We start from the raw sequence: 12,871 nt of genomic DNA on the forward strand, positions 1-12,871 counted from the left end.
ACACCTCCTTTTCGACCCCAAGGACACAGTGACCTTCAACTCAAAGGCGTGGGGCACAACGTCAACACCTGACCTGACCTTCGTCACACGTGGAGCAACAGATACACCTGTGCGAGCTATAAGAAGGGTCCTCGAGGCGTTCCCCCGGAGCCAGCACAATCCAGTAATAGTGGAGATCGGACTATCAATCCCAGTCATAAAAAGCCCCCCCAATCCCCCGGTGGAACCTGAGGAAAGCTGACTGGAATAAATACCGATCCTACGTTGAGAAAACGATAAAACGGATACCACCAAAACCTGAGAACTACAAAATATTCGTAAACTTAGTACAAAAAGCGGCCCTAAATGCAATTCCACGAGGATCGAGAAATGAATACACCCCTTGCTGGACGAAAGAGTGTGAAACACTACTGGAGGAATATGAGAAGACTGGGGACGAGGAGACTGCAGACCAACTGATCAATGCCATGAATGAGGAACGCAGGAGAAGGTGGAAGGAGGCGATGGAAAATCTAGATTTTACCCACTCCAGCAGGAAGAGCTGAGGCCTGCCGAGGAAATTAGGCGGTGCCACAGCGCCTAACAGGCCGACTCTTGGAACCAGCGTATCTGAGATTGCAGCTGTCCTGAAACAGACATCCAAAATCCAGCTAAAAACAGCCGAAAGGAGAGAAATTTCCCAAGAGCTAAGCAGTTTCTTGCTTAATAACCGAACCAACATGGGCATTGTAAAAGAAGTGGAGACAGAAGAGATATCCCAGGCCTTGAAGCTAATGAAGACAGGAAAAGCAGCCGGACCTGACAACATCCTACCAGAATTCTTAAAGGAATTGGGAACTTTAGGAAGAAGGTGGCTGGCCACACTTTGTACGGAATGCATAAGCACGGAGGTTGTGCCTAAGGAATGGAAAGAAGCAAAAGTCATCGCAGTGCTGAAACCCGGAAAGACTGGAGATAACCCTAGGAATTACAGACCATTATCCGTGCTATGTACCTCGTATAAATTATTCGAGAGAATATTGCTGACTAGATTAACTCCATACATCGAAGCCAACCTCCCAACATACCAAGCGGGTTTCCGAGCAGGTAGAAACTGCTGCGATCAAGTGCTGTCCCTCACAACCTATATTGAGAAAGGCTTCCAGAACAAGATGAAAACTGGCCTGGTCCTCATAGACCTCACATCAGCCTATGACACAGTATGGATTGAAGGGTTACTGCTTAAGCTAACTAGAACCATAAATTGCAAGCAGACTTACAAACTAATCAAGAACATACTAACGAACAGGAAAATCAAGGTCTCACTCTATGGTACGAACAGTAAGAGCATGGTTCTGAATAATGGTCTGCCACAGGGTTCGGCACTAGCACCCGCTCTCTTCAATCTATATATATAGCTGACTTGCCAGAAAGTAAATCACGCAGATTTGGATATGCAGATGACCTGGCCATCGCATATCAGAGTAAAAACTACAACGATCTCGACGAAACACTGAATGCAGACCTTGAAGTCCTGAACACCTATTACTCCAAGTGGCACCTACTTCCCAACCCCACCAAAACAACCAGCACCATAATGCACCTCAACAACAGAGAGACACACAGAAAATTAGAGATCTTTTCGAATGGCCAAAACATAAGACATGAGGATAAGTCTAAATATTTGGGAGTGAAACTAGATCGGACCCTAACGTACAGCTCACACCTCGAAGACACAAAGCAAAAACTAAAATCCCGCAATGCTATTCCTTTCGAAACTGGCTGGAACAACATGGGGATGTGGAGCGAGCACTTTGAGAACTTCAGCACTAGCCCTTGTCTACAGTGTAGCTGAATACTGTTCACCAGTCTGGAGGAGAAGTGCACACGTATCTAAAGTGGATGTCCAGCTGAGGGAGACTATGCGAATAATCTCGGGAACACTCAGGGCCACCCCCTGTGCATGGCTCCCTGTACTAGCGAACATAGAGCCTCCAGAAATCAGGCGATCACAGCTAGCCCTAAAAACCTACAGGAAAATTATAGACAACCCGGACCTCCCTATCCACCAAGATCTGACACCGAGAAACAGGCTTAAATCCAGATCACCTTTTCGGAAAATTGGTGAGGAACTACAAGCCTTTTAGCCGAGACTGGCCTGGAACGAACTATGGTCGGCAAGTGAATTTCAGAACAAAAATTTAGTACACGATCCGAACAAGACGATTGATGGCTTCAACCTACCAAGAAGAGTGTGGACAGCTCTAAACCGGGTCATAACGAGTGTTGGGAGATGTAAATACCTGATGAACAAGTGGGGCCTGGCAGACAGCGCTGTATGTGAGTGCGGTGAAATACTGACAATGGACCATCTACTCGTGTGCAAAGTGTATGGCTATGGTGGTGAACTCATGGACATACATAGACTCAGTAACTCAGCCATAGACTGGCTCAAAAACATATCTAATATAGTGTTGAATTATATTGTTTCTTTTTTAGTATATAGTGATAAGAATATTGTAAATTATGCCTCTGTGATGCCGAACGAGTAAATAAATAAAACAATAACAGAGAACGTATTTTTGAGCGGTCTGTCTTATTTAGTGGCAAAGCAAGGGAACCAGAAAGCAGAACTGAGGTTTTCACCTACATCATCACTTTACGTGACTCTGGTCACAATGAAATCCCTTCACTGTTTCTTGACATGTGATGAGAACTTTGTGTTTTCTACTTTTCATATATGAAGTGGATGATTATTGAACGTTTCCTCTCCCTTCAGCAATTGTATTGTGTGGTACACACAATCAAGTAAAATACCTACTCTCTTCAACCTATCGTTTAATGTCTCATATATAGAACGATATATATTCCATTTTCTCTGGAAACACATATTCTGGGACCAAACTGCGTGTCTGACACCAAAATACGTGTTCTGATTGGTTCAAATTGTTCAAATGGCTCTGAGCACTATGTTACTTAACATCTGAGGTCATCAGTCCCCTAGAACTTAGAAATACTTAAACCTAACCTAAGGACATCACACACATCCATACCCGATGCAGGATTCGAACCTGCGAGCATAGCGGCTGCGTGGTTCCAGACTGAAGCGCCTAGAAACACTCGGCCACAACGGCCGGCGTATGTTCTGAGATGAGCCACTACGCACCTGAAAAACATTTAAAAAATCTGGCAGCATAGAAATTGTTCATAACTACTTATATAATTTCCTTCGCACATATTCCAAGCGGTTTCATTATCAAGGATTTAAATCTGTCACACTGATCAGGTCACTGAGTACAGAAATAATATTTGGCGCACTGATTTTTATAATCCTTTGTTCTTGAAATTACATCACACTTATAAGGGATTTATCTTTTTAGTAATTTAATAATTGATTCAGTTTCATCTTTGCTTCCTTCTGTGTGTAATACAGTTGCCTTCGAGTACCATCATTCAAGAGATCAGTATATTTATTTAGCTGTACCAACAAGAATTCGATTGAACTTATGGACCATTGACAACGATTGATCATAAAAGATTTTGTATATTTGTTGTCTATCACTAACACATTAACCCTGACAAAAGGGAGGTGCAAAACGTTGAGCAGCAACATTATGCCATGATACTGCTTTCAGAAATTAGAATATAGTTTCAATTTTATTCTGAGCGGTTGTTAGCTCCCTACTAGGAAATTTTATTACTTTGTCGAAATCGGACTGTGTAATTAGTAACAGCTGTAATACACGTTTATCTTATTAGTTTTTTATTGTACTTATGGCCATTTGCCCTACGCAGTACGACCACGATTAAAGTCATTATTATTGCGTGTACCATGACCGACTGTGAATATTACTTGGCCACTACGATTTTTTGCTTTTCCACTACACTGTTGAAATTATAATTCTTTCATTATTCGTAAGTCAGTTATCAGCGATTGTTCTCCCACCTCGTTATATCTACTTCAATATTTTTGTGCTACAAAACGCCTCACGTCCATACTACAAGTCCCAACTTAACAGACTCCACTCTCTCCTTTAGACAATGGCTACGACCTGCAGTCGCCAAACCACGTTGTAAGGGAAATTATTAGCCCATGGGAAAGATGAGCTGTACACCATCCTGGTATAATTCATTGTTTTAGCCTGTCTGAAGACAATCTTGAGTCTTTTACACAATGCCTATCACCCACATGAGTCTTGATGTTATCTGAAGAGAATCAACGTTGGAGGGCAAAGCTAAATAGCCGCTAGTTATATTAAGCTCTACACTACCAGACTGTATTCATCGTTTTAGCCTGTCTGATGAAACACTTGAGCGCTTTTCATTGTTGTCTGCAGTGAAATTCCTTTAATCTCACCTATCATAGCTCAGAAGCGTTATAATGTACCACAACAGCGTCAGCTGTTGACGCTTTTGCTTGGTACAGAACGCGGTACATCTGTCTGCCTGCAGGTGAGCCAGGACTTCGCCGACTTCGTGACATGGGAGGACGTTCCTGTGATGCGGAGGCGGTGCCGCACGGTGCGTCGAATATCGCTGACCTACATGTGCTTCGGCCTGTCCAACTGCGCGTATTTTCTCAGCTTACCCTCTAGTCCCGACGGCCTGCCCTACGTTCTGGCTCTGCCCTTCGACGCGACGAAGCCTGCCAGTCACACCGTCGCTTGGCTCTACTGCATGATTGTGACTGTTCACACCGTGATCATGACCATAGCGATCAACTCTTTCAACATCAGCGTCATCACGCAGCTATGTATACAACTCACACAGCTTAACAAGAAAATTGTCAGTCTCAACAAAGACATGCCTGAGGAGCCTGGACAATCTGGGAAAAAACCTGCCCGACGTGACCTTTACTGCCGACTGAAACAGTGCATCCTTCACCATCAAGCTATTATCAAGTAAGACTATTAGCTTCTAGCCACAATGTCAGTGCTTGTGTAAGACATGAGATGCACTCTAGTTAGTCTTATATATATAAGTGAAGGGGTGACATATCTATCAGATATCTATCAGGTAATTCAACTTTGAACATGGCTGACGTTTGCAGTAACCGTATACACAAATACAGGCAGGAAGAGCTTTCAAAGTAACATACCAAGAACATCTTGTAGGCAAAATAGCCACTAATGTGCACAATTCAACATTTGCAGAACATCTTTTCATAACAAGGCGTAACCCCAAAGAATTAAACGAAATGACAATTTTGCATAGAGAAAAGAAAGGGAGAAAACTTAATATCTTGGAAGAACTTGAAATTTTCAGGCACACACCAAATAAAGATGACATGGTGAATGAACAAGTGCAGTTGAAAAATAGAAATTTCTTTAATGCTTTTAAACCAGTGATACTTATAATCCAGGTTCTCTCCTCCTTTTCAGAAACATTATTTTACCTCTATTAAGGTACGCTCATTACTAACACACCAGATGACCTCTGTGCCTTAGTTATGCAAGCTTTCTTTTCAAATTTTGTGTCATATAATGAACTGATGTTCTTCATTACGTATGTATTTCTAATGGTATTTAACTCTGGTTCTACATGTGCTACGTAAAACGTAGCTAACTTTGTACTATTTTATTCCGTTTGAAGCTCACTTATAAATGTTACTCAATAATATGTAAAGTTAATTTTTGTGTAACGCTAAATTGGCTATACTTATGATTTACCTCAGAAAATGTGTAATATACAAAACTGTTTAGCCCACGTTACTAGTGGGCCGCTTGTGGCGCGCCCTACACTACGTTTACTTGGCAGCGTGGCTAGTTGCCACACAGTCAGTCTCCTCACACTACATCGGTGCTACTTATGTTTTAATGCTTGACTTTTTGAAGAACACTGTCTTATATTTTAATGTGTGTCTTGAGCAACTCAGCTTTTAAATCACTGTACATCTTTGACGATATGTTATTCATGTAAGTGCTATTTGTTTTACAGTCGCTTACATCATCATCATCTTCATCTACATTATTTAAGACTGATTATGCCTTTCAGCGTTCAGTCTGGAGCATAGCACCCTTATAAAATTCCTCCATGATCCCCTATTCGGTGCTAATATTGGTGCCTCTTCTGATGTGAAACCTATTACTTCAAAATCATTCTTAACCGAATCCAGGTACCTTCTCCTTGGTCTGCCCCGACACCTCCTACCCTCTACTGCTGTACCCATGAGTCTCTTGGGTAACCTTGCTTCCCCCATGCGTGTAACACGACCACACCATCTAAGCCTGTTCGCCCTGACTGCTACATCTATAGAGTTCATTCCCAGTTTGTCTTTGATTTCCTCATTGTGGACACCCTCCCGCCATTGTTACCATCTACTAGTACCTGCAATCATCCTAGCTACTTTCATATCCGTAACCTCAACTTTATTGATAAGGTAACCCGAATCCACCCAGCTTTCGCTCCCATACGACAAAGTTGGTCGAAAGATTGAACGGTGCAGAGATAACTTAGTGTTGGTATTGACTTCCTTCTTGCAGAAGAGAGTAGATCGTAGCTGAGCGCTCACTGGATAAGCTTTGCTACACCTCGCTTCCAGTTCCTTCACTATGTTGCCATCTTAATCTCACTCAGACAGTCTATTGCTTTCAACATATGATCCATAAATAATATGAACAACAGTGGAGACAGGTTGCAGCCCTGTCTTACCCCTGAAACTACTCTGAACCATGAACTCAATTTACCGTCAACTCTAACTGCTGCCTGACTAACCATGTAAAGCCCTTTAATTGCTTTGCTAAAGTTTGCCTCCTATTCCATAATCTCGTAGAACAGACAATAACGTCCTCCTAGGAACCCGGTCATATGCCTTTTCTAGATCTATAAAGCATAGATACAATTCCCTGTTCCACTCATAACACTTCTCCATTATTTGCCGTAAGATAAAGATCTGGTCCTGACAACCTCTAAGAGGCCTAAACCCACACTGAATTTCATCCAATTGGTCCTCAACTAATACTCGCACTTTCCTTTTAACAATACCTGAGAAGATTTTACCCACAACGCTGATTAGAGAGATACCTCTGTAGTTGTTACAATCTTTTCTGTTTCCATGTTTAACGATTGGTGTGATTACTGCTTTTGTCCAATCTGATGGAACCTGTCCTGACTCCCAGGCCATTTCAATTACCCTGTGCAGCCATTTAAGACCTGACATTACACTGTATTTGATGAGTTCCGACTTAATTTCATCCAGCCCAGCTTCTTTAATGCACTGCAATCTATTGACCATTCTCTCCACTTCCTCAAATGTGATGCTACTTCCATCATCATTCCTATCCCATTCTAGCTCGAAATCTGAAACATTACTGACCGTATTTTCACCTACATTAAGCAACTCTTCAAAATATTCCCTCCATCTGCCCAAGGCATCCACAGGATTCACCATCAGTTTTCCTGACCTGTCCAAAATACTTGACATTTCCTTCTTACCTCCCTTTCGAAGGCTGCTAATTACAGCCCAGAATGGTTTTCCAGCAGCTTGACCCATAGGCTCCAACCTGTTTCCAAAGTCTTCCCAAGATTTCTTCTTGGATGCTGCAATTATCTGTTTGGCTTTGTTTCTTTCTTCAACATAACTTTCTCTGCCTACCTGAGTTCTAGTATGTAGCCATTTTTGATACACCTTCTTTTTCTTTTTACAGGCTGCCTTGACTGTGTCATTCCACCAAGCTCTTTGCTTCATCCTATTTTTACACACTACTGTTCCAAGATATTCCTTAGCCTCATATAGTACTGTGTCCCTGTACCTTGTCCATTCCTTTTCCAATGACTGCAATTGACTACATTCAACTAACTGGTACCTTTTTGAGATCGCTGTTATGTACTTGTGTCTGATTTCCTTACCCTGAAGTTTCTCCACGCTTATCCCCCTACATATGGACCTGACCTCCTGCACTTTCATCCTCAGAAACCCGATTTCACTGCAGATTAAATAATGATCAGTATCATCAAGGAATCCCCTGAATACACTTATGTCCTTCACAGCCTTCCTGATATCCTTATCTATTATTATATAGTCAACGACAGATCTGTTTCCCCTGCCTTCCCAACTATACTGGTGAATGTTCTTATGTTTAAAAAAGGAGTTTGTGATTAGTAAGCCCATACTGGCACAGAATTCCAAGAGTTGTTTTCCGTTCCTGTTGGCCTCCATATCCTCTCCCAATTTACCCTTAACCTTTTCATATCCTTCTGTTCGATTTCCAATCCTGGCGTTAAAATCACCCATGAGCAGAACACTGTCCTTGTCCTTTACTCTAACAACTACATCACTGAGAGCCTCATAAAAACTATCCATCTCATCTTGATCTGTCCCTTCACAATGCGAATATACTGACACAATCCCAACTTTCTTCCTAGACTCTGTCAGATCTATCCACATCAGTCGTTCGTTTACATACCTTGTTACAACTACGCTGGGCTCCATTTCTTTCCTGATGTAAGGCCCTACACCCCATTGTGCTATTCCTGCTTTGCCCCTGACAGGTAGACCATGTATTCTCTCAGTTCCTCTTTTTTCTCACCCCTTACCCGAATGTCACTCACAACTAAAATGTCCAGCCCCATCTTACTTGCAGCGTCTGCCAGCTCTACCTTCTTCCCAGAGTAGCCCCTACTGATATTAATAGCTCCCCATCTCATTACCATTTGTTTGCCAAGTCGTATCTTAGGAGTCCCTGATTTGTCAGCTGCAGGTGGGACTCCGTCACCTCCAGAGGTCCAAGGCATTGTGCTCTGATTGTTGCCAGCATTATATTTGAAGTACCAGGAAAGCAGGTTGCTAGCCTTATTTACCCCGAGTCCCATTGGGTTTTACCCCTAACGGTTGAGGTTCTAACCGGTGGATTTGGTAGTCTTTGCCGTATGAGCACAAAGGTGACCACGAGTCAGAATATGTCCGAGATGCAAAGCCTTATTCCAAAGTAACTGGTATCCTGACTGTCAGGACCACTTACTTGGCCACTCATACGTTGCCCGTGGTTCATGAACTAGGACATGACCACAGAAACCCACACCATGAACCACAAGTCGTTTACATTAATGTAAATATCTTATCTAATAAAATTTTACATTAGTCGTTTACATTAATGTAAAATTTTATTAGATAAGATATTTAATCTAACATATTCATTTTAGTAATTACTTTACCTTCCGATGAAGTCACCCTTAGAGGTGGTCAAGGTATATAAAAAACTTATGCAACCGGTTAGCAGATTTTTACATAATTTTCAAATATCAGGTAATAGCCTATTTCATGGATCCACTGAAGTGGAAATGTAATTTCGACTCTGGCTGAAATAATGATTGAGGCCTTTCCTCAGACTGTTGTAGATGGAGGCCAGGGCCCCTTCCTAAGGCATGCCCCTTTCTTGGAGGCAGACAAATCAGATTCCTTTTATGACAACACATGCTGATTTAGATATCTGGATCACATTCCGGTATTTTAGCAGCCTATCACAATATTTCAATTGCTTCTGAAGACACGCACCTTGGCAAAGTAGAGAGCTTTTAAGCCAAAACACACACACACATATATTAAAAGACAGTATTTTACCATTCGTTAAGAACGAAACATCCAATTAACATGTACCGGTATTTTGGAACCACTGCCTTTGTTATAGCGCAGCCACTCTCATTTCTTAACTGCTTATTAAGTCACACAGTGTCTGGTTCTCTGTACCCCAAAATAGACTAATAAGTGAGCTAGTTAGCCAACATACACATATTTAGCTTTTCAATTCACAGTACTTTACATAAGCCATGCACCTCTTCCATCTCTTCTTTTCTTACGCCAACAGGACCAAACAGAAGACTTCCACGTCAAGTCTCACACATATTTGAACCCGTCAATCACAGCCCAGTATTTTATTTGCCATTAATAGGAAACAGCTAGTCAGGGTACTTCCAACGTCGAGGACTATTTCATTCTCATTTGTAACTGCATAATATCTGCATCACTGAGAACTGAGTGTGGCAGGTAGAGGCAACATCAGTAAGATCCTTTGTCAGCAGAACACACACGTGTTGTTCAGGTACGAATTTCTCTGACTTATGAGAAACACGGCACACACACACACACACAACATTTATCCCAATTCTCTCGTTATTATTTCCATGACTAAACTATCTGTCGCAATACATGTGATACTACTGGCCTAACTTAGTTACACACTTAACTCTGTGTACCACACTTGTTGCAAATCACAATAGTGGTCCCAATTACATATTTCCTGATCTAAATTGCTTGTATTTTTATTCTGCAACTGAACAAAACCCATGATATCTAAAACAACGTGTAAGCTACTCTACGAGTGCAATTATTGTGTAATTTAAAGGTTAACGTATACTTCACGCCTAAAACATAAATGAGGATTCTCAAATGAACTATTAAAATGCCTTTGGTCCAAAATGAAACTGTCTGCAGGCTCTGCAGACATACGTAGATTTCTTTTACAACATCAAAAAACGCACATGGCGGATTTGTTCTAACTGAAAATTAAAAAACGAAACGGCTTGCAAGTCGACACTACTGATCTACCTTTCAGTTACAGCTTCGCTGAGCAACGAACAAAAATATGTCATTGTACCACATTTTAAACAAAACAAAAATTCTGTATATTATTTTTCACAGTGTGTAAACATTTGTCGGATAACATTCCAAAGCGCCGATGGAACCAATGATCTAACAGAAACGTTAAAATTTCAATCCTGCTACTACATTTTACAGAAACCAAACATTTCAAGTATTATTTACCCAAATAATTTATTCTGTAACCATACAAACCCTTACTCCACTACTGCTCTACCTACAGATTAAGATGTAGTTAGCGAGGAGTGACTGATACTGCCACAAATGGTAACTACATGATACAGTATGAGAAACAGTAGTTTCAACATTTGAATGCTACAAACATTCATACAGGAAATAAACTAGCATATCTTTCAACAACAATCTTTCAATGAAATTTGAAGTCAACAAAACGTTCAAGGATCTCCATGCCAGGAAAAAATTTTTATCGTGTGCATACCAAACTTTGTTATCATCTACTAATTTAGCTAACATACGCAGTCTTGTACCACACTTAAAAAAGAAGTCTGGAAATCTTTACCAAATTTTGTAAATATTTGTTCCATAACTTTACAAAACATACTGGGCTTTACTGATCCAATTCACAGCTAAAACTGCACTTGTCGATGAGGATAGTTGAATATCTTTACCAGACTTTAAAGAAAGCAAATATTGTCTACGTTTTCGTTTTTCTAATACAGCAAGATCTGTTCTATAGCGTCACAAACACATGTGCCAGAAAGCTTACATGTAAAGGTCCCCTAGGTAGGCATGCCTTACGTTCTCGCACAATGGAGACTACATGACACTTACAGAACACATCTTGCATTACTTACATAAATATTACATACATCTTCTGGTTTGTTTTAACTGTAGTGCAAAGACTGAATTGTCCTTATCGATAATTGCAAAGTAGCCTATAAGTTAGATCAGTTGAACCATGTCTGTTTCTATATTTTGCAGAAAAAAACCATCACACACTAGGATACAAATTAAAAACTATTTTTGATTTCCTTAAAATGTGGCAAAAGGATAGAAACTGTATCATTGTCAAGTGTACCAAAACCAGTAAGTTAGATAAATAGTGTCATGGTAAAGACACGGAAAGGTTTCCACAACGCAACACCAGACAGAGACGGCAATGGGTTTCGACTGGTATTTGGCTGAAAAACAGAGCTGTATCGTACCGGTGGTAAATGATAGATCTCGGAAGATGAATAAGCTATTTCCAAAGTGTAAAGACAAGTATTTTGCTCATTTTCCATCAAGCAGGAGGACCAGCTACATCCAGATCTCCCACACGATTTACGAAATGATCTTCGTCGCGGCTACAGCTATAATGCAATGCACGCAGCTCAACATGGCGTTCGGGTTCCTTCTTCACGACACTGACAGCCAGTTGTAGCCTGTAAAATCCGATTTCTGGAATAAGGCTTTGACAAGTGGAATGCGGGCGGATCGTGAATTGTAAAAACATCTCGTTAGCACAGATGTCGCACGGCCATAAGATGCAATAGTCACCACAGTTCACAGTTCCAGACATGCAAACACTTGAAACGCTCCCGCACAAAATACTGCTCCCAACTATCTTGTGGTTATATGGCGACAATACGCCACGCCCTTGACCGAACTATCTATGTTCCTCTTTGCTTTACATTGTAATGAAAATTAAATATTTCCTAACTGTTTCTCGATTGTTACGAAATAATTACAATTAAACCATGCGTTTAGTACGTGAGTCACAGTGTTTATTACAGAATTCTACTCCAACTAATTTTAAAATATCTCTGTTTGTTATCTTTTGAAAATTCCACCAAACCTAAAGGCAACATCGCTTTTTCATAAAAAGCCGCATGGAGGGTTTAGGCCACGCCACTGATTCTTTACACCATGGTGACAAAAGTCATAGACTGCCTCCGAGTATCGATCGCGATGGACCTCTTTTTGACTGGCGTAGTGCATCATCTCGGTTTGGCGTAGACGCAAGGAGTCATTAGAAGTCCTCAGCAGAAATACTGACCCATGCTGCGTTTATAGCAGTCCATAATTGAGAAAGTGTAGCCAATGCTTGATTTTCTGCATAAACTGTAGCCTCGATTGTGTTCTATAAATTTTCGATGTGATTCGTGTCGGGTGACCTCGCTGGACGAATTATTTGCTCGAATTGTCCAGAGTGTTCTTCAAACCTATCGTGAAAAATTTTGACCGGCGGGTCCATGACATCAAGTCCATGAATAGCTGTAAATGGTACCTAAACATAGGCAGTTCAAGATCTGTGCCATTGTACCAGAGGACCCAATCCATCCCATCTGAACACAG

The 12,871-nt window shown here is 41.1% G+C and overlaps 1 protein-coding gene across 1 annotated transcript in view; it reads left to right on the forward strand.

Annotated features, from left to right (window-relative positions):
- LOC126278832 (odorant receptor Or2-like) overlaps positions 1 to 12,871 on the forward strand; it is a 61,615-nt gene that overhangs the window by 11,955 nt on the left and 36,789 nt on the right. Inside the window, exon 2 of the mRNA XM_049979108.1 lies at positions 4,432 to 4,880. Coding sequence (XP_049835065.1) covers positions 4,432 to 4,880 — 449 coding nt within the window. The remainder of the gene's footprint in view (positions 1 to 4,431; positions 4,881 to 12,871) is intronic.

Source organism: Schistocerca gregaria, chromosome 6 (genome assembly GCF_023897955.1).
Source record: "Schistocerca gregaria isolate iqSchGreg1 chromosome 6, iqSchGreg1.2, whole genome shotgun sequence".
Lineage (NCBI taxonomy): Eukaryota > Metazoa > Arthropoda > Insecta > Orthoptera > Acrididae > Schistocerca > Schistocerca gregaria.